Source organism: Oryzias latipes, chromosome 17, assembly GCF_002234675.1.
Source record: "Oryzias latipes chromosome 17, ASM223467v1".
NCBI lineage: Eukaryota > Metazoa > Chordata > Actinopteri > Beloniformes > Adrianichthyidae > Oryzias > Oryzias latipes.
In genome coordinates this window covers 6,434,663-6,456,521 of record NC_019875.2, presented here as the reverse complement: position 1 = coordinate 6,456,521, position 21,859 = coordinate 6,434,663, and the positions used below count along the sequence as shown (strand labels likewise).

Below are 21,859 nucleotides of genomic sequence, written 5' to 3'. Positions count from 1 at the left end.
CTTAAGTGGATTTTTTTAGTTCAGAGTCGGAATTTAGGTTCATACTTTTCATCATCAGTCTTGACTAAAATGTTCCTTGTGTCATTTATTTAAGCCTTAGTCCCGACTGTCCTTGCTGGTGGATTTGGGCACATCTGTGCAGACACGCAGGTGGCTCCTACGCAGTTCTGAAGCTTGTTGACCATCCGGTGAGCCCGTAGTAGAAACTGCTGCACATGCACATTTTTTTATGCTGCGGGCGTCAGGTGCTAGTGAACACTGGAAGAACACGCGACTATACGAAAGGGGGTGAGATGCAGGCGTGTCCTGCACACTGCAGGAAGCACGTTGGTGCTGCACATGATCAGATCACGTTCACCGTTTACCGAAGAACGCAGCCTGGCTATTACAAATGAGACAATTAGACAATCAGAGCATAATTTGTGTGGACATCTCATGAATGTGACTACGCATCACGTGCATGCAGCATAGCACTCAGTCAATAAGGAGGCAGCGCGCACACCTCATTGGAGTGCCACATAAAGGGCGCTGTGCGACATCATCACCCGTATGCCATAAGAATGTGTAACTTAAATTATCCTGACAAATATTTCATGATGCACTTAACACACACACGACAATGGTCCGTTCCATTTCCATGAGGTGGTTGCACAAACCTCAAGGGAACTGCATGACACACCTGCGACCCTTTTAAAGGGCCAATATCCTGCTAAAAAAAATTATATTTTATATTTATATCCTGCTTTTCTTTAGCCTTTCAGAGTAAACTATACCCCTATATGTGATCATATGTTACCTTCGGAACACTAAAGAAGGATTTTTGTAAATCAAATATTAATTATTTTCAGCTCATTTTCCTACCAGGAAGTAGAAACGACAGGATTGTTTCAGAGCAGCGTGTCTGTGATTCTCCCACAGGATCAAACATCTGAACTTTTATAAAGGCGGATGTTCATAATGTTCATATAAAGGAAAGAGTTTAGCCAATCACCGCTAGCTCCACTGAGAAAGTGGGCGTGTCTGTTAGTCTGGGGGCAGGGCTGGCAATGCAGACTCTTCCTGGAAGGGGCGGTTCCTCACATTGTGATGTCACAATGTCAGAACCCACTCTTTTTTGTGTGGGTTGGGAGGGGCCGGTGGTCAGAGAGCAGGTTTTTAGAGGAATCCTCACATCAAAATACCACTTTGTTTCAGATGTTTTAGTGAGGAATGAAAATGAACACCTAAAAGCTCAAAAAGTTGGTTTTACATGATACAGGCCTTTTAAGATGCAGACACTTCTTTTTCAACCCTTTACTTGCACAGACAACCCAGAAATCTGCAGCACCTGTATGGGGCTGACCTGCACAGGTGCACGTGACTCGGGCTATGGACAAACTGCATTTACTCCACCTTTATATTCTCTATTCTCATGAAAAAGGACTATCCTGCTCCTACAAATATCTTGAATAAATGGTTTAGTGGGTGGAGCTGGTTGCCTTAGTGTAACTAGTCCCCCCTCCGGCTGTGTCACAGTTCAGGCCTGGGAAAGGTGACTGACGGTTCAAATGACAACTTGACCCGGTTTCCAGACCAATCTCACTCTTGCTTCCCTACTGTCTTTCTGTCTACCACTGCTGTATTTATTGCTCCACACTTGGGGTAGACATTACTGTGATAGCCCATGACCCAAAAACGGTGTGACGTATCATAATCACTGGCAGGCCACCGTTATTACACGTTTTTTTATCAACCATGCATGTAAATAAAACACACAATGAAACCCGATTCCCTGGAATGTCGACTCTGGTAGAGAGAAATCAGAGAAGGTACTAAACATGTGTTTGTGCGTGTGATGGTTTCTGTTCTTATAAATGTGTGGATGTGCAAGTCTCGACTCATTTGAGTCCCAGCGTTTATATGAAGTTGTAGGATTAGCATCGACATACTGATCTATTTTAGGCCAGAAGAATGCACGTCTTTTAGAGTCTCCTTCTCCAAAAGAAGGAAAAGAACAGCATCACTTTCCAAGATAGCATTCCAACTAACAGCAGATCGACCTTTAGAAATTGATCAGACATTACTTCATTGATTACCAGAAGCATTAGTTACCACATAAAACAAGTGCATGTGCACATGGAGTCAGTGACACTCATCCCTTGTAATAGCTGTAGCTTGACAACAACAACAACCAGTTTGGGCCAGTCCGTGAAAATAATGTCTGACATTAAACCGGTTCGTGGCCTGAAAAAGGTTGGGGACCCCTGGTCTAGAGGATTTCAGGATTCCTTCTGCTGGATGGAGATGCAGATTTCATCTCTTAGCAGGACCAGGACCCTGCCCAGTTGAAGGATTGAAGATGGACATATTCAGAAAATAGTTTACTCTGAGCCATGTGTGTCAAGGATTTGAATTCGGACACAAAAGCAGGACGGCAGAAGTTTGAATCAAAATAAGGATCCTTTAATCCTAAAGAAGGCTCTTAAACTCGTGAAGGCCGAGGTGAAACAAGTAGAACGATCCGGTGACAAGTGAAACACAAACAAGAACTTATATACACATCATAAATTGAAAACAGGTGGTGCCGGTGAAGACCGGGGTAAGTTACCTAAAGAACCAACTGAAGACTAAACATGAGTTAACAAAATAAAAGCCCGAACCCGGAAGTGAGACACAAATGAACCGCCCTGGCCCCGGCTCCTGACAATGTGATCTTATAATCTTTGTATTTATCTTTTTGCAAAAACTGAGTAAGTAAAAGGGAATTTCTCCACATTATTCTAATTTTCTAAAATCCCGTTTATATGGGTTTTATGAGTTGGGACCCCAATTAATATAAAAATAAATACTTGAAATCAATTAAACATACAATTAGTCTGAAGAAATAGGTAAAAAACATTGTGTTGATTTTTTTCTAAATGATGGATTGTTTATTTCTGATCTCATGAAGTGCAGCTGTTTTCCTGCATTACCTGCTGTCTTTATGTCAAATACTGACACCAACTAAACCACAGGCAGACAAAGAATACATTGATGGGAAATAAAGACATGTCATCAAAATGTCTACAATAGTTCATAAAGAACGACATCATTAGCATGAGCTGAAGAATCTAAAGGCACGTGATGATCCTGGTGTTGCGCATTAGGCAGCGCACAGCGTGCCCCGTTCCACCTGGCAGCCTCAGCTCACTACCCCTCCCCTTTCATTCTAACCATGTGTAACAGGAGACAGGAGCAGCTGCAGGGACGCCAGTTCACAGTTTCAGGCTGTTACAAACTCTGTGATAGAACAGATAATAGGAAACCATGAGTGACGCAGATTTGTTTCCAAGCACTGAGCCGCTGTCACCACCTCCCCCCTTTAAATTTATATCCTGTGCCAAAAAGCGCCACTACTACGCGACCCCCCTGGCATCGCAACCCCCCCCCCAAATATTTGAGACGCACTGCCTTAGACCCTCCCTCTCTGTAAGAAAAAACTTTTAAAAAACCCTAACCCTAAAAAAAAAGAAGAAACCTCAGGGGTGTCCACATGAAAGAGGTTTCCTCCCCCAGGACGGACAGGCGATGTGCCAGAACTAACTAATTTGTCTGCTGACTGCTTCATACCAGTCAGAATGTTTCATTTGGGCTGATGAAAGTTCCTGCTTAGTCATCACAGTTGGATCGTACGAACATGGTGCATTTTTTTGCTCGACATACCCTAGATACAGAGAGTGTCTATCTGTATCTAGGGTTCTTTATATTTTATCTAAAGAACAACTTCTTTTCTTTTGTCTCAGCTTTGATGTGGAAAATGGATTATCTGCGGGACGCGGCGGCCCCATTGATGCCCAGGTCAACCCTGGTTCTGGTTTGGTTCTACAGGCCAACTTCCCCCACAGTCAGCGGCGGGAATCCTTTCTCTACCGCTCTGACTCAGACTTTGACCTCTCACCCAAAGGTCCCACTAGAAACCCTTCAAGTGCCAGTGACCTGTAAGTCAACTTCCTCATGTCTTCCTAACTCCTAAATAAGGTTCAGGAAAAATCAAAGTTCATAGTTTCTTTATTTTTAGATTTACAAAGCAAGGGGGTCTGAAGGAACCATCAACATTATTATTGAAAAAGCTACAACAGTCACTATGTTGATATTCAAAAATTATTAATCAATACCAAATGATGGCTGTGGAAAAAACAAAATGTGATTTTGTGGATTTTGTTGGGGTCTGACTGTGGTCTAATCAGAACCAAGATGCTGTCATCTTCATTACAAACTGAAAGCAGTTCTGATCATGACCTGAATAAAATGAGCAAATCCTAAAAACTAAACAGAATTCAAATTACTCAAATTAAAAAAACAATAATAATTACAGCAGTAGTTTGTTAAATAACGTTTTTTGGAGAAGGTGTCACATTGAAAGACTGAGGTTCTTTGAAAGTTTTCAGGTTACGTTTTAGGATAAATATCTTCTGATACAAATAAAATGTCTTAGTGACTGCACTTAGCTTTGTTGTGTTCCCAAAACACCCCCCCCCCTCCAAACACATGTACACTCACAGGTTTCCTCAGACTTATGCTTGTCTGTTTTTAAAGGGAAGAAAGCTTGAAGCACTGGGAGGTCAACTGGCTGTCATCTCGGTGAGAACATTGGGAGGGAAAATGAAAAGAAAAAGACACTGATTCTATGGCCGAATCCAAATTCATTCGCCCTACAGCTTCTACCTAACCCCTACAGCTTCTACCTAACCCCTACAGCTTCTACCTATCTATTCAGCTTCTCCTTACCCCTACAGCTTCTACCTACCTCTACAGCTTCTCCTTACCTCTACAGCTTCTCCTTACCCCTACAGCTTCTACCTACCTCTACAGCTTCTCCTTACCTCTACAGCTTCTCCTTACCCCTACAGCTTCTACCTACCCCTACAGCTTCTACCTAACCCCTACAGCTTCTACCTACCCTACAGCTTCTCATTAACCCTACAGATTCTCCTTACCCCTACAGCTTCTACCTACCCCTACAGCTTCTACCTAACCCCTACAGCTTCTACCTAACCCCTACAGCTTCTACCTATCTATTCAGCTTCTCCTTACCCCTACAGCTTCTCCTTACCTCTACAGCTTCTCCTTACCCCTACAACTTCTACCTACCCCTACAGCTTCTACCTAACCCCTACAGCTTCTACCTAACCCCTACAGCTTCTACCTATCTATTCAGCTTCTCCTTACCCCTACAGCTTCTACCTACCTCTACAGCTTCTCCTTACCTCTACAGCTTATCCTTACCCCTACAGCTTCTACCTACCCCTACAGCTTCTACCTATCTATACAGCTTCTCCTTACCCCTACAGCTTCTACCTACCCCTACAGCTTATCCTTAACCCTACAGCTTCTACCTACCCCTACAGCTTCTCATTAACCCTACAGCTTCTCCTTACCCCTACAGCTTCTACCTACCCCTACAGCTTCTCATTAACCCTATAGCTTATCCTTACCCCTACAGCTTCTACCTACCTCTACAGCTTCTCCTTACCCCTACAGCTTCTACCTACCCCTTCAGCTTCTCATTAACCCTACAGCTTATCCTTACCCCTACAGCTTCTACCTACCCCTACAGCTTCTCCTTACCCCTACAGCTTCTCCTTACCCCTACAGCTTCTCCTTACCCCTACAGCTTCTACCTACCCCTACAGCTTCTCATTAACCCTACAGCTTATCCTTACCCCTACAGCTTCTACCTACCTCTACAGCTTCTCCTTACCCCTACAGCTTCTCCTTACCCCTACAGCTTCTCCTTATCCCTACAGTTTCTACCTATCTATACAGCTTCTACCTACCTCTACAGCTTCTACCTACCCCTAAGGCATCTCCCTATACCTTCTATATTTAGCCTTCAAATCAAAGAGATTTGGAAAAAGTGTCTTCAAATGACTCCATGACGTCATCAATAGTGTCTGGTCCTCTACGTTAGCACCTAGCTGCCAGCGCTCGTAAAATACAGAGCAACATCGGTTTTATAACTGTAAAATGTCAAAACAAAAAGTAATTACTTTTAAATGCAAACTTCTGTGAATCAGAGCACACACACCGGAAGTAAAGAGTCTCTCCTCCACGCCACAGCGCGACTCGCATCATCCTACCTGCAGAGGGATAGCCAGCCCTAAGTCACTATGGCTCCTCCCTGAAAAAACAAGGTGGGACTCCAAATGCCCCCACAGCTGGAGCAATAGGGAGGAACCAGATGGGTGGGGGAGGGATTCGGATTCGGCCTGTCTCTGCTGCATTCTCTCACAAAAACTTTAGCCCTGCTTTCCTCTTCTCTCCTAAAAATGATAAAATCACAAACATTTTACCTGCGCCCCCCTCAGACACCCCACCATCTTTAGATGCTTTAGCAATTAACACACACCTAACATGCAGTGTTTACTTTCCTTCTTCAAGTCCCTCATAAATGTCTGAAATATTCTTTGGCTCATATTCGTTTTCTCTACATGATGACTGTTTTTCAAATAGATTATTCCTAAAAACAGGTGCATTAGATTAACTTTTAGAAGGACGCCGGTCTTCTTGCTCAGTATTTAACCTGACGCATTGTGTGTGTGAAAACACACACACACCTTTTATGTCTGTGTGTTTTTCTGTTTTACAGACATTCAGAGGACATGATTGTCACGCCATTTGCACAGGTGAGTATTTTACATCGTTGCTGCATCACGTCATCTTACGTTTTTGCTTCATAAAAAAGCAACCTGTTGTCCACTTACAAAACAGTTTTTGTTCTTTGAACCAAAAGCTTTAAATGCAGCAAACACACACACTGTGACAGTTGTTGTCAGGCTAAAGAACTCCATGTCATGGTGCTGTGTAGGACTCAGGTTACTCTTCATCTGCCACTCTGCTCATTTTATGCTGCTTTACTTCAGGAAAAACTTTTGTGTTGGGACTGAAAACATGCAACATGTTTACTGCAGTTCAGTGAAAGGCTTTTAGCTCTCGGCTGAAAGAACACCAGAGGGCAGAAAGTCTGTTAAATCAGTGGAACCTGTGAATCTGAACTGGTCTGCTTCACTGGAACAGCTCAGAACGTAGAGCAAATCAACCGTTCAGCTAGTGTCACCTGACTCGTGCGGTGTCACACCTGTGCGTAATCCTCTACTGTGTTGGCTAACGAAGCCTCAACGTTGGGTTTCACATGATGTCTGCATGCTTTGCTCTGCATGACGGCACTGGGTTTGATTGAAGTGACGAAAACATGGAACCGAGAAATGTTAGCTATCCAAAGTTGGAACAAAGAAAAGACTGCAAGCAGTTGGCAGACCTTATCAAGTCGGACTCAAAGCTATGCTAAAAGCATCGAATGACTTTCAGAATGAGTCATTGGCAAAAAGGATGGCTAAAAAGGAAAAAGTGTCCTTTAATCTGCAACTTCACAAGACTTTTGATAAACTTGGATAATGTTCTGTGTTCATCTTTAGGTTCTTGCCAGCCTGAGGACAGTTAGAAATAACTTTTCCACCATAACAGGCCAGCAGGATCGCACAGTCAGCAAGTAAGTAGGCTACTAATTTGTGATCTTTTTTGTTCATGACTTTAAAAACATGCTACATTTATCGATATCATCATATTGATATTTGATGATGTCTACCTACAGGATGCGATCTTCAAACAATCCACCATCAGTGTCCAAGACCAGCCTGGCAGGTATGCATCAGTGTTTGATCATTAACTCTGGTCTCATTCACAGGAACAATGACTGCAATTAGAATGCAGCATGAATTCTTAAAAATCTGGTACAATCCAAGTACATTTCCAAAGTGCTTCAAGATAAAATACTAGGGATATCCCGATCCGATCACGAAATCGCACCCGATCACAAGATTCATGACTCGATCGAAAATCGGATGCCTGATCAGTATTGGAAATTTAATTTATTGTTGTCACGATCAGCGCTTTATATTTCAAGCTTATTATTCCAGATAAATACTCTACTAGAAGTCTGCATAAAATGAACAGATCACACAGTTTATGGCGCTAGTTTGAGCAGTTTTCTTAAAAACATAACATAAAAACAGTTCACATTAGCTAATCTAAACTAAGCTAAGTTAAGCTAAGCTAGTGAGATCTTCACACTTTCAGATCAATAACTCTTTATAAATATGTTTTAAACTGACATTAAGTGTTTCCTTTGGGTTGTCTTAATGCAAATAACGACCGACAAAAGCAGAGAGACTGCATCAGCAGCGGAGCCGCCACCAGTGTGTGAATGTGTGTATGCATGGGTGAATGGGACTGTGACTGTAAAGCGCTTTGGGCCTTCGAAAGAGGTAGAAAAGCGCTATATAAGTATAGCCCAAAGGTTCACCCATGTAGAAGTTAAAATAAAGAATTCCATAATCTCTACAATAAACAAAACAGACTAATAAATGGTTACATTGATGAGACAGTCTTAAATATTCATCATATTTATGTTACAACAATTCAAAACAATGTCATCATTTATTTCTTAGAATTTTAAGGGAGATATAAATCACATCTAACCAAAAATGTTCAATAGTTCTGAAGATACTAAAGCTTCAGTCACCAAACTGTCACAACTGATTGTCACCTATTTTATTAGGAAACAGAAGCCCTATTTTATACTTGATTGTTAAAGCTATCTCACAGAAGTGCTCTGTTCATAATAATAAGAATAATAGATTAGATTTATCTGCTTTTCCAGACGCTCAAAGTTCTTCCAATGTGTCCATCATTCATTCATACTTGGTGATGGTAACTACTGATGTAGCCTCAGCTGCCCTGGGGCAGACTGATGGGGGCGTGGCTGCTATCCCTCTGACCATTCATACACCAGTGGAGCCACACTGGAGGCAGGGAGGGGGAAGTGTCTTGCCCAAGGACACAACGACAGGTCAATCATTGGCCGACCTGCTCAACCACCTGAGCCACTGCCGCTGTTAAGTGTTGAATGGTAAAAGAAGGTCAATAAAAGAAAAAAATTATACATTTTAAAAAGTAATACATGTATTACAGAAGTAAATACTCCAAATCAAATGACTTGGAATCGGATCAGGCCCACAAAAAGGCTGACTTGGACACCCCTATAAAATACATTCAGAGGAATAGAAACCAAACATGTCCTTTAAGATCATATAATGGGACTTTTTCCTTTACTGCACATACAGTAAGTTAAACATATTCGTCAGTCACAGATTTTGCAAGTTGTCCGACTTACCAAGATGAGATGTCTGTAATGTTGATCTTCAGTATACTTCGGTTGTATAAAAAAATCACATTGAATAATTTTTAAAGAATTGGATTTGTAAAGTGGTGCAGAACATAAAAAGCTAGCTCCAACAAACAAGCCAACATCCTGTCATTTAAGAACCTCTTTCTTTTATCCTCCCCACGTTACCTGTATTGATGTCACCTGTCTGAACTGGTTATCTGTGTAAAAAGACAGCACTCAATCAAGTGCAGAAAGTCTGATTCAATGCTCCATTCCTCCTTTCATCTTATCGGACCACACAACATTCTCCCAATCCTCCTCTGGATCATCCAGATGCTCTCTGCTGGCGTAAGAAGGGGGACCTTTGGAGCACTGCAGGGTTTGAATCCACGACGATGTGATGTGTTACCAACAGTAATCTTTTTTTTTAATTAAAACAATTATTAAAAATGATGCCAATTTTCAACGCCATCATCCAGTCGCTCTACCTGTCTGTTATGGTGAAGAGAGAGCTGAGCCAGAAATTAAAGCTTTCATTTTACCGGTTGATCTTCATTTCAGTATTCACCTGTGGTCATGAGCTCTGGGTCATGACTGAAAGAACGAGGTTCTGAATACAAGGGTGGCTGGTCGCTCCCTTAGAGATAGCAGGAGGAGCTTGTCACCACAAGAGAACTTGGAGTAGAGTAGAGGGAGGTGTTTCAGGCCTCTGATCCGAAAGCCTCCTGGACGCCTCCTCAAGTAGGACTTTGTTAAAAAATGGTCCTTTATGTAATCCTACATTTACTGGATTCAAATATCATACGCCTCCCCGAACGCTCGTGTCAGAACAAATGATAGGTAATTATATATAAATATGTCATCCAGGCGTTCTGATCTATCCAAGCTAAACCACACCCAACTCCATAAAACCATACAGGCTGATTTCACTAGATGGAAAACATTATAAACCCGTTTTCCTTATGGGGAGAGTTGCAACCATAAACATGATTCCTCCCAAAGTTAATTATTAACCTAAAGACAGAGGAGGACTGGCCCTACCTAACCTCAAGGATTACTATACTCTGCAAGCAGATTACTTTATGTCCTGACATGGCTTATACCTGGTCTGTTAGATGAACCTTGGCTAGATATAGAGCTCTGTGACAACTTAGATATTTAATTTATCTATTTTTATTTTCAAAATTAAACACCACTAATGCTTCAGAAGTGTAAACATCAGCTCATCTCCAACAGCCTGGTGGGACTTTATAAAAAAAAAAAAAAAACTTCACACTATTTCCATGCAAACTCACCCCCATTTGGAAAAACCCTGACATCTTCCTGACAGAAATATGATTTGGAACATTTATACCCGTTCCCAACGATATCCTCAATTTATGTGATAAGCAATAACAAACCGGACAAGCTAAGAGCCAGGACGACGACACAGCGGGAAATAAGAGAGTGCTGCGCTCTGATTTTCATTGAAACATGGCTTTCAGAAAACATCCCAGATTCCGCTGTGCAGCTACAGACGCACTCCATTCATGAGGGAGACCGGACAGCAGCCTCCAGAAAAGCGAAGGGGGGGCGGCGTGTGTGTGTTAATCAACAACACGTGGTGTGAGGGTGTACGGACTGTTCACCAGCACTTTTCGTCTGATGTGTAGTTTTTGATGCTGAAGTGCCATCAGTTTTACCTGCCAAGGGAGTTTACTGCTGTGTTTTTAGCCGCTGCCAACTCTGCAGTGGCACTCGGCAAGCTCCATGACGTCATCAGCGCAGTAGAGACGGATCACCCTGATGCCGGTTTTATAGCTGCAGGCGACTTTAATCAGTGCAATCTTTGGACTGTATTTCCCAAATATCACCAGCATGTAGACATTCCCACTCGTAACAAGAACATCTTGGATCATGTTTACACCAACATAAAGGGTGCACACAGGGATGCCCCCCGCTCCCACTTTGGACACTCAGACCAAATCTCTTTCTTTCTGTACACGGCATACAGACAAAGACTCAAACAATCAAATCCAGTCACCAAACCGGTTCAGCTCTGGACACCTGAGACCGAGGGCACATTGCAGGACTGTTTCACGACTACAGACTGGGAAGTGTTTAAAGCTGCAGCCACTCTGGAGGACTCTTCAGTTGGCGTATAGGATAATGCTGACCATGTGACTGTGTATAGATGGTCCCAGGCAGTACAAAGAGAAGATGGACAGCTGCAATTCCACTGCTGACTCTGGTCGCATGTGGAGGGGCTTGCAGCACATCACAGACTACAGAAGCAGCTCCAGTACTATCAGTGCTGCAGACAGCCTGCCCGATGACTTCAATGCATTCTACACCCGCTTTGAGACGTCCACCCCCCATACAGAGGGACCAATACACTCTTGGACCACTACACCCCCCTCACCCCCACCAGTCGTCTCATCACCTCAGGTAAACAAAGCTCTGAGGAGGATCAACCCCCGGACAGCATTCCTGGGCGAGCCCTCAGAGCATGTGCCAACGAGCTGACAGACGTCCTCACCTCCATATTCAACCTCTCCCTCAGCCAGAGAACCGTCCCTCCTGCTTCAAGACCAGTAGCACTCACTCCAGTCATCATGAAGTGCTTCGAAAGAGTGGTGCTGACCCACATTCAGAGCAGGATCCCAGACACACTAGACCCCCTGCAGTACGCATACCGGCCCAACAGGTCCACCTCAGATGCCATTGCTGCAGCACTGCACACCTGGAGAATAAAGACTCCAACATCTGGATGCTCTTCATTGACTACAGTTCTGCCTTCAACATGGTTGTTCCCCACAAGCTCACCCACAAACTGTTCTCCCTTGGAAAACACCCCATCATCTATAACTGGCTCCTGGACTTTCTGACTGGCAGGCCTCAGTCTGCCAGAACAGGGAACAGGACCTCAGCAGGCATCATCTCTAACATCGGCACACCACAGGGTTGTGTTCTCAGCCCCATCCTCTACACCAGCGGTCCCCAACCTTTTTAGCGCCACGGACCGTTATGACGTCATACGAAGTTTTCAGGGACCGGTCTTTAGGAAGTAGGCGGAGAACTATTTTAGCAACGCTGCGCTGAAGGAGGAACAGATACGTGACAAGACGTACCCCGTGCTTTTATTTTGACTTGCACAACATTGAACATCGCACAGGTGTCATCATCCTCTCCCTTTCCCACACTGCAAAAAATAAGTACTGTCTATTAAATGTAGCACTCTTTTTTTGGAAGTCAAAGGTTCCTCTTCTGTCTCCTGGCTGGGCGTTTTCCCCTTGGCACAGAAACTTTCCAAAGACGTTTGTTTTTACTGACTTTGCTAGCTCCTGGGTTATTTTTTAGCGGCAAATTATCACGTGACTGAGAAGACCACCTTGGCCTGCGTCAATAGTGACATAGACGGATGGAACAGAGAATTTTCAGGCATTTTTTTCTAAATGAAACATCTTTCAGATTCCAAAATAAATAAACCAGATGTAAGTTATTTATTCTTTCTGTGCGGCCCGGTACCAAATAACCCACGGACCGGTACCGGTCCGCGGCCCGGGGGTTGGGGACCGCTGCTTTACACCCTGTTCACCCATGACTGTGTGGCCTCTCATAAGGACAACATCATCGTGAAGTTTGCTGATGACACCGCTGTAATAGGACACATCACTGGGGGGGGCGAGGGAGCCTACAGGAGGGGGGGGGGGGCATTCTGGTGACATGGTGTGAGGACAACAACCTCAACCTCAACACAGACAAGACAAAGGAGATGGTAGTGAACGTGAGGAAGGAGAGGAACCCTCATCAGCCGCTGCTTATCCGGTTATCCATGTCCCCAAAAATCCTCAGTACCTTCTACAGCTGCGTTGTTGAGTCCATCTGTACCGACTGCATCACAGTGTGGTACGGCAGCTCTACCGCCATGGACCGCAAACGCCTACAGAGAGCGATGAAGACTCCGTCCAAGATCACCAGGACTCCTTTGGCCTCCCTGCAGAGCATCTACAGGGTCCACAGGAGAGCTGCCTCCATCACCAAGGACCCCACACACCCCCAACCAGGTCTGTTCACTCTCTTCCTCTCAGGACGGAGGTAAAGTAGTGTGAAGTGCAGGACCACCAGACTCAGGAACTCTTTCTTTCCCTCTGCCATCAGACTCCTTTACGGCTGACAGGAGTCTGGAACGGCAAACATCACATTTACACAAACTCTTTGTTTATTGTTACTCTTCTTATGCCTTAATATTCAACAACATCCATGTGTGTCACACAACAGCTGATTTATATATAAGTTTAGCCATGAGGTGATGCAGTTATATTTTCTATTTGGTGTGAATGTTTCAGGTATTCTGTAAACATCCTATCTTTTATTTAACCTTTAACCTTATGGCATTCAGAGTGAACAGCAAAGTCAGCATCATTTCGTTGTAACCTCACTGTACATCTGACAATAAACCACCTTGAATCCTTTGAATCTTTGACATTTATAGAATACCAGTAACTCAAATCAATAATAAGTGCTAAATACTGCTTGACCCAAATAAACCTAGAACTCCCTCCGACATTAACACAATTCATGGACTTCAACAACCCAAAGCTTACCTCCAAACTTTACAAACTGGTATCTAATACAGACGACACCATGGACTTCCCCATGGCAAAATGGGAGTCTGAGCTATCATTGATTCCCTGCGTGTCCCAAACTCCATCAGGTGATCTAAATAACATGGAAACCAACAAGGCACTGCTTTATGTATCACAAAGAAAAGTATTCTCCTCAACTGGAAATCCAAAAACAATCTTCACATTAATCAATACAGAAATCTCTTGTCAGATCATGTCAGCTTGGAGATTATGTCCGCTTCCTCCACACATAATCTGTCTGCCTCAGACTCTCCCTGGTAACAGCTGATTAGTTATCACCTAGTAGGGGTAGGATGATGGGTGGGCCGGGGGGCTGGGATGGATTTGGGGGCCATATTGGGCGTTTGGTTGTCATGGGTTGTGGAAGGGCTAACGTCCTGGGTCCGGTTGCAGTTAATTTAATTTAATTTATTAATTAATTTTTTTGGAGCAGGCAGAAGGGGGAGAGCAGCATGAACATGCAGAGGGGGCGTGTCTCCGTCTGTGACCATTGTCTGTTGTGGGGAGAAGCCCTGGCTGCAGTCTGCAGACTGAGGCGTGCCTCAACCTGGGTGGAATTAAACGCATTGAGGCACGTCCACTGTATGCGATTTTTCAACACAGTAAAGGTTGACATTCAAAAATACTAAATGTCTGAGCTTTCAAAAGCTGATCTGGTTTCTTCAGTCAGTAATGATCTGCTCTGTTCAGAAGATTCTCCTCTCGGTTCTCAGGTGCAGGTTGGTTGTGGATCCGGTTCTAGATGGAATTGTTTTCTTGCAGACTAAAGTGAAGTGGTTCTGGATTTTGCTTCTTCTTCCAGTGTCTCTCATTTCTGGGTCGTTGGGGTCCTGGCTCCCCATTTGGTATCCGGTGCCCGGTAGTCCCGTTGGCTGCCGTCCGGTACAGCTAAGCATGCCTGCCTGGTCTGGGGGGCCTGATGCTGGGGTAATCCATGGGCACGGGGCCGGGACCCCGTAGAGGGGCCTCCTCTACGATTGGTTAGGTGGGTGGGCTGGCGGTCTCCCTCGCTTGGTCTGCGTGGGTCCCTTAACTGGGGGTGTTCTAGGAGTCTCTTCACCGACCTCTCTTGGTCCGGCAGCATGGGCTGTGCCCCTAATGAGCACATGGGGCACTTTGGCAGCATGCTTATACCCCCCCCCCCCCCCAACTTGCACGTGAACACTGTCACACTGCTTCCTGTCAGCTATACCTCTCGCTCCTAAGCCACAGTGTATTGATAATAACTATATAATAAGAAACTTCATTTATGTAGCACTTTTCAAAATCATGATTACAAAATGCTGCACAATTAATATAAGATAAAAGACCAGGATTAAAAACACAAAACAGTGATAGCAGTTAAAATCCATCAAATCACTAAAATCAATAATATCACATGTTTAAATTTCCGAACCAGTAAAATCATTAAAAGCATGCCTATAAAGGTAAGTTTTTAAAAGAGATTTAAAAACTGTTGGGGACTCTGCGAGCCTGATCTCTTCTGGGAAACTGTTCCAGAGTGTTAGGGCTCTTAAAGGCCCCGTCTTCCGTGGTCTTCAATCTGATTGTGGGATTGTTAAGAAGCCTTTTGCCGAAGATCTAAGATTGCGACCAGGTACATAAGGGACGAGGAGAGCAGCTAGATACTCTATTTAGGGGCCAGACCCATTTTGACCTCTGGGTTTCCAGTCCATATTCTGCACACGTCTTTCTGTTTATTATTCCAGCCACTTGATTGTGGCGCTGTCAGTTATGTGCTGGACAGTTTTAGACGTCTCTTCACACAGCCTTGTACTCGGAACTCTCCTAAATGTTTGCTATTGTTCCTTCTGGGAGTGAGGCACCTTTCTTGTGGACTACCTAGTAACCTTTGTAAGATTTGTCCAAAACAAGAGGTCTTATCTGTCTGCTCAGCTATTGGACAGGACAAGTTAGAGTGAGAGACAAGAGAAAAAAAGGGGGTAAAAGAGAAGGAGAAAAACGATGTCCCACTGGGCGGCGGCCCCTGGGAAGATTATGGACACCCAGGACACGCTGGAGAGACTATGTCTCTTGGCTGGCCTGAGAATGCTTCAGGGTCACCCCAGAGGAGCTGAAGCAAGTGTCCGGGGAGAGGGAACTCTGGGAATCTTTACTTAGGTTGCTGACGGACGGACGGACGGGCGGGCGGATGGGCGGGCAGATGGACATTTTGATTACTGTACCTGGGTTCTTTTTAACATTGTCTCTCACAGTTGAAGAGCACCTATGATGAACATTATAGACCTCTTATCTTTTTAGGTGGAATGACTACAGAATCTCTGACTGCCAAATACGTTTTGCCCCACTTTCTCCTACTAAGACTATAGTCAAAAATGAAAAACAAAATCCCCACTCACCATGTGAGTTTGACTCCCTTCAAGTCCGGGTTCTCTTCCAAAGGCTTAGGATCTTGAGCGCCCCACTCAACTGTTCCTAGGACAGCGCTCTTCCAGGCAGAGATCCTGTTGTTCCTGGAATCTGCTGGAGCCCTTCTCCCAGTTTGGGGTCTGGAGTATTCCAACACACATGGGGAACATTTTAGCCTTCATCTCCCACATTTCTCCCAGTATTTCGTCCAGCCCACAGTTCTTCTGTGTCTTCTCATGTTTCTTCTCCCTGAAATCCAACAGTGAGGGATCGCAGACATTAGACCTTCTAAAACAGTCCAATGTTGCATTTGAAGCCTCTTCACCCCGAGCACAAACTACTTATGCTCCTACCTTTTCTCCTTCTCAGCATCCTGAGTAGTAGCCTTATATCTTATTGTCTAAGGCAGGGGTGGCGAACACGCGGCTCTCGGGCCGCATGCGGCTCTCGGCCAATGAGCATGCGGCTCTTTGCGTCTCATCATTTTGTGGCGACCCGGAGGTTAGCCCCGCCTCAGCCCCTAAGAAGTGGGCAATCTTGGGGGTAAAACCATTCGTGAGGTGGCTATGAGCAGAAGTGAGGTTCATGATTTTTTTTTTCAAACTTTATTGAATGTATCAATCCAATACAGAACAATGCAAAACAGCAACAAGGAAGGAACAAGCCAGGGGGTTGTTATTACATTTTACACAAATACATTGAAACTGACGCACAGTTCAAATGTTTTAATCGCTTTCTTATTGTCAGATTTTTTTATTGTGTCCATGTATGGTTTGAGCTCATTGATAAAGAGAGAAAAATGAGGGATATGATTTGTAACTTTGGATTTATGAATTTTTCATTTGCATAAAATAGGTTAATGATGTATAATTGTTCTTTTTTCTGAGATGGACAGTGGGTGAGGCCAAACATAACGTTTTCTAAGTACAGGCGGAATTCGGGGTCAAGTGAGGTTCATGATGTTTGGGTACTGGCGGTAGAGTTCAAGTAAATGCACTGTTAAGCTGGTAAGAGACAAATTAATACTTGCTTACTTGCTACAGTGGTGAGCAAGCTTAGTCGATTCAATTTTGTCAACATGTCATCAATCAATTGTTTTTCGTGACAAAGATCGATCATAAAACTTAAATAAAAATATTATTTAAGAATTCTTATTTTTTTCCCTGAAGGTTAAAATTATTTTATGCTACACTCAACTGAAATAAAACTTGAAATAAACACAATACTTGCTGTTGTGTTGTAGGGAGAGGAGTGTTTTGTGGAAAATTATACGTCTTTAATTGCGTGTTTGTGTGTGCACGTCTTGGCAGGTCAGTGTGTGATGTGGCTCTTTGACTCTCACAGCGAAAAAATTTGTCTCTTTGTGTCAAACTCGTTCGCCACCCCTGGTCTATGGGGTCACATGGGGCCCCGCCTGCTGGTAGTTCACAACCTGCTGTCATGTTGTTATCTAGATGCCCCTTATCAAGGCTACAGTATTTTCATTTGATTAAAAGATTTAGGGTATTCCACTATAATTTCACATATAGAAATTTTAATTAATGTGGTCTTAAAAATTTGCACTAGTTCTATAAATGTTATCATATTTTTATGTTTGATCTTTAGCCTGTGGAGCATATGGTTCCATATGTGGAGCATATGGTTCCATATGCTCCACAGCGCACGAGGATGCTAGAGAACATTGATGAATTTGTATTAGTTCCATGTACTAATGGAATTCATCAAAGCTATTCTAATTTAGTAACCATAACAAGTTGTAACCAACATTATTATTTTTAAAGCTAAATTGTTTTGATAATGCTGTCATATTCTTGTCTGGACAGAAGAGCCAGATCAACAGCTGGCCATAGAAACCCTAGACGAACTGGACTGGTGTCTGGAGCAACTTGAAACACTGAAGACTCGACACTCTGTCAGCGAAATGGCTTCAAACAAGGTTCACTTTGTTCTGACTGGCTTTGTGTTATTGCTGTTTGTGTATATGTAATATGTTTAAAACATAATTAATTAGACATCCATCACAATGTTGTTGGAAGTTGATGGATTTAGATACCCACAAAGTGGTGTACTTTGTTAGGTCCACCTTCTTAGTACCGGGCTGGACCCCTTTTGCCTTCAGAACTGCCTTCATCCTTGGTGGCATAGATTCAACAATGTTCTGGAAACATCCGAATGGATTCACCCATCTTTATGCTAAATGTCTGATTAGTGTAGGTTTTAATACCTTCGGGTCTGCAAGTACTTTTCTTAACTACATGTCCACACAAATACACATTTTTGATTCTTTCATTTGTAACAACCTTCCACTGCTGTTCTGATTTGTCACCCTTCCAAAATCTTCTGCCACCCCCCATTTAAAATGTTCTAGCTCCGCCCCTGTTCACGTGTTTTCTCTGTGTGTTTGCAGTTTAAGAGGATGCTGAATCGAGAGCTCACTCAGCTGTCAGAGACTAGTCGTTCAGGGAACCAGGTGTCAGAGTTTATCTCCAGTACCTTTCTAGGTAATTTCTCTTCTTTATTACTGTAGAGTACTGGTAATAGATGATAGAAAAATAATTCTGATCAATCTTACAATGTTGCTTTCTTCTGTTCTGATCAAAGAAAGATTACAGTGTTAAATGTTTACCTGGACCTATTCAACAGAAAAGTCACATGACATGGACATCATGTCACCCCCATCCAAGGAAAAGGACAAAAGGAAAAGACCTATGTCCCAGATCAGTGGTGTGAGGAAGCCAACCTATAGCCTTGCTCCTTCTTCCATACCTCGCTTTGGTGTCAATGCTAGCCAGGAGGGACTTCTAGCAAAGGTAAGAGGATAAGCTTAATGAATGCTCACCAGCCACTTTATTAGGTCCACCCTGCTAGTACCAGGTTGGACCCCCTTTTTGCCTTCAGAACTGCCTTAATCCTTGGTGGCATCGATTCAGCAAGGTTCTGGAAACATTCCTGAGAGACTTTGGTCCATATTGTCATGACAGCATCAGTTGCTGCAGATTTGTTCCACTCCTCCTGTTCCACCACATCCCAAAGGTTCTCTACAGGGTTCTGGTGACTGTGGAGACCGTTTGAGTCCAGAGAACTCGTTGTCATGTTCTAGAAACCAGTCTGAGATGATTCCAGCTTTATGACATGGAGCCTTGTCTTGCTGGAAGCAGCCTCTGAAGATGGAACACTGTGGTCAGAAAGGGATGGACATGGTCTGCAACAATACTCAGGTAGGCTGTGGTGTTGGAACCATGCTCTATTGGTACTAAGGGGCCCAAAGTGTGCCAAGGAAATATCCCCCACACCATGACACCACCAGCCTGAACTGTTGATACTAGGCAGGATGAATCCATGCTTTCATGTTGTTCAGACCAGACGACGTTTTTCCATCTTCTATTGTGACGTGCTGTGCGTTCAGAGATGCTCTTCTGCAGAACTTGGTTGGAACCAGTGGTTCTTTGAGTTCCTGTTGTCTTGAAGCTGGAAGCAGGTTGGTCATTCACCTCTGATCTCTGGGATCAAAAAAGGCATATCTGTCCACAGAACTGGATATTTTCTCTTTTTCTGACCTTTTCCTTTAAAAGAGGTTGTGGGTGAAAATCTCAGCAGTTCCTTAAATCCTCAGACCAGCCCGTCTGGCACCAACAACCACATTCAGAGTCACTCTAGTCACCTTTCTTCCTCATTCTGATGCTCGGTTTGAACTGCAGCAGATCATCTGGACCATGTCTACATGCCTACACGCATTGAGTTGCTGCCATCTGATTGGCTGATGATGTGATTGGCTCGCATTAACAAACAGCTGGACAGGTGTGCCTAATAAAATGGTCGGTGACTGTATGTTACTTTTTCAGTTTCACTAAGCTGATCCCCTAACATTTTCTTCTTAACTGTAGCATCTTAACATACCAAACAATGGATTTTGTTTGCAGCAACTTGAAGACATAAACAGATGGGGTATTGACATCTTTAAGGTTGCAGAGTATTCTGGCACCCGCCCACTAACAGTCACAATGTACTCCATCTTTCAGGTAAGACATCAACTCCATAATAAGTACTTTAACAAATAATCATTTTTCAGAAAGATAAAGAATACCAATACTATGTTATCTGATCCAGGAACGTGATTTACTTAAAACCTTCAAGATTCCAGTGGACATCTTCATAAACTTTGTGATGACACTTGAAGATCACTACCATTCTGAAGTAGCTTACCACAACAACATCCATGCTGCAGATGTGGTCCAGTCAATGCATGTCCTTCTGTCCACACCTGCACTGGAGGTAGGAACCACACTTTAAGCCTGAGTCACAGCTGGCCGTGCAGATGGATACGGGCTGTCTGTGAATGAAAAACAGGCTAACCTGTCCAGGGTATGTAGGCGGCTCGCAGGAAATTTAACAACAACCTGGTGAGCCAGTAAGACGAATATGTAATGCCCATTGTTTTCTTCTGGCATGTTGTGATAAGTTGTAATAAACATTTAAGCAACATGTAAAGATGGAGCAGGGAGCCCCTTAGTGCTGTTCACGTGAAAGGCGCGTGCTTTTGGTGTGCCCAATAAGCACAGATAGGCTGATAGAAAAAAAGAAATTAGACAATCAGAGTGTAGTTTGTGTGGACATCCTCTGGGCACTGATGTATCACATGTACACCCCCTGGGTAAGGCCTTTGCGAGCGGTCAGTAAGGAGCCAGCACCTCAGTACGACGGCATCAAACGAATGTCATAAATGTGTGTAACTTCTGTCAGCCTTACCAATACTTCAAGATACACTGACCACATGTATGACGATCGCACGTATCATTTTCATGACGTCCCTTAAGGAAGACATACAAGCCTCAAGGGAACAGCAGACACACCTGCGCTCCCTTTAGCCGCCCCTCCATACGACCCCCCACTGCCCCGGACAACCCAAAAACCATTAGCAACCGTATGGGTCAAACTCCCCCCCGCCGCCATAGGGGTGCATTAAACTAAGGCTTGAATAAGAAGCAGTCATCTGTACGACCCAAATGAGAGGTAGATATCTACATTCTTGTGGGTGTCCTATAAGTCAAATGGCATGAGCATGTTCAGTGGGTTAGTGTGATGTATGAACCATGTTAAAATTAATAAAACTGTTTTGGCAGAATTGTCCAATTCAGCAGAAAAAAAAAGTTAAAGGTTTAGCAGTGTTTGCAGTGGTGGGTTTGACGTGAAACAGCTGAGAATGTCCAGGTTTTAAAACACAAAATGGCTTGATATGTTTATGTTTTCAAGGCTGTCTTTACTGACCTGGAGATCCTTGCTGCACTGTTTGCGAGTGCAATTCATGATGTGGATCACCCTGGAGTTTCCAACCAGTTTCTCATTAATACCAGTAAGCTGTACATGAATACATGACAAACAACAGGAATTGTATGTGTCTGATGTTTCACAGTTCAGCTTGTTCTGTTTCTTCAGACTCTGAGCTCGCGCTCATGTATAATGACATGTCAGTGCTGGAGAATCACCACCTGGCTGTCGGCTTCAAACTTCTGCAGGAGGACCAGTGTGACATCTTCCAGGACTTAAGCAAAAAGCAAAGGCAGTCGTTGCGCAAAATGGTCATTGATATGGTATAATCATTTAGATAAAACCCTTCACACATTTGCGATGTCTTCTGGTGAGTCTGAACAGACGTTTCTGATTGAATCTTGCTGTTATT

The 21,859-nt window shown here is 43.6% G+C and overlaps 1 protein-coding gene across 6 annotated transcripts in view; it reads left to right on the top strand.

Annotated features, from left to right (window-relative positions):
* The window catches only part of LOC101161266 (cAMP-specific 3',5'-cyclic phosphodiesterase 4C), a 45,145-nt gene that overhangs the window by 20,581 nt on the left and 2,705 nt on the right, over window positions 1–21,859 (top strand). For 3 of the 6 annotated variants that reach the window (XM_020710795.2, XM_020710799.2, XM_020710798.2), the window contains exons 2-13: window positions 3,762–3,956; window positions 4,555–4,599; window positions 6,608–6,644; window positions 7,434–7,507; window positions 7,610–7,659; window positions 18,006–18,118; window positions 18,590–18,683; window positions 18,826–18,992; window positions 20,067–20,201; window positions 20,290–20,454; window positions 21,433–21,532; window positions 21,616–21,770. In XM_020710795.2, coding sequence (XP_020566454.1) covers window positions 3,762–3,956; window positions 4,555–4,599; window positions 6,608–6,644; window positions 7,434–7,507; window positions 7,610–7,659; window positions 18,006–18,118; window positions 18,590–18,683; window positions 18,826–18,992; window positions 20,067–20,201; window positions 20,290–20,454; window positions 21,433–21,532; window positions 21,616–21,770 — 1,330 coding nt within the window. The remainder of the gene's footprint in view (window positions 1–3,761; window positions 3,957–4,554; window positions 4,600–6,607; window positions 6,645–7,433; window positions 7,508–7,609; window positions 7,660–18,005; window positions 18,119–18,589; window positions 18,684–18,825; window positions 18,993–20,066; window positions 20,202–20,289; window positions 20,455–21,432; window positions 21,533–21,615; window positions 21,771–21,859) is intronic. The other 3 variants (XM_011486150.3, XM_020710797.2, XM_011486151.3) reach the window with 3 other exon arrangements.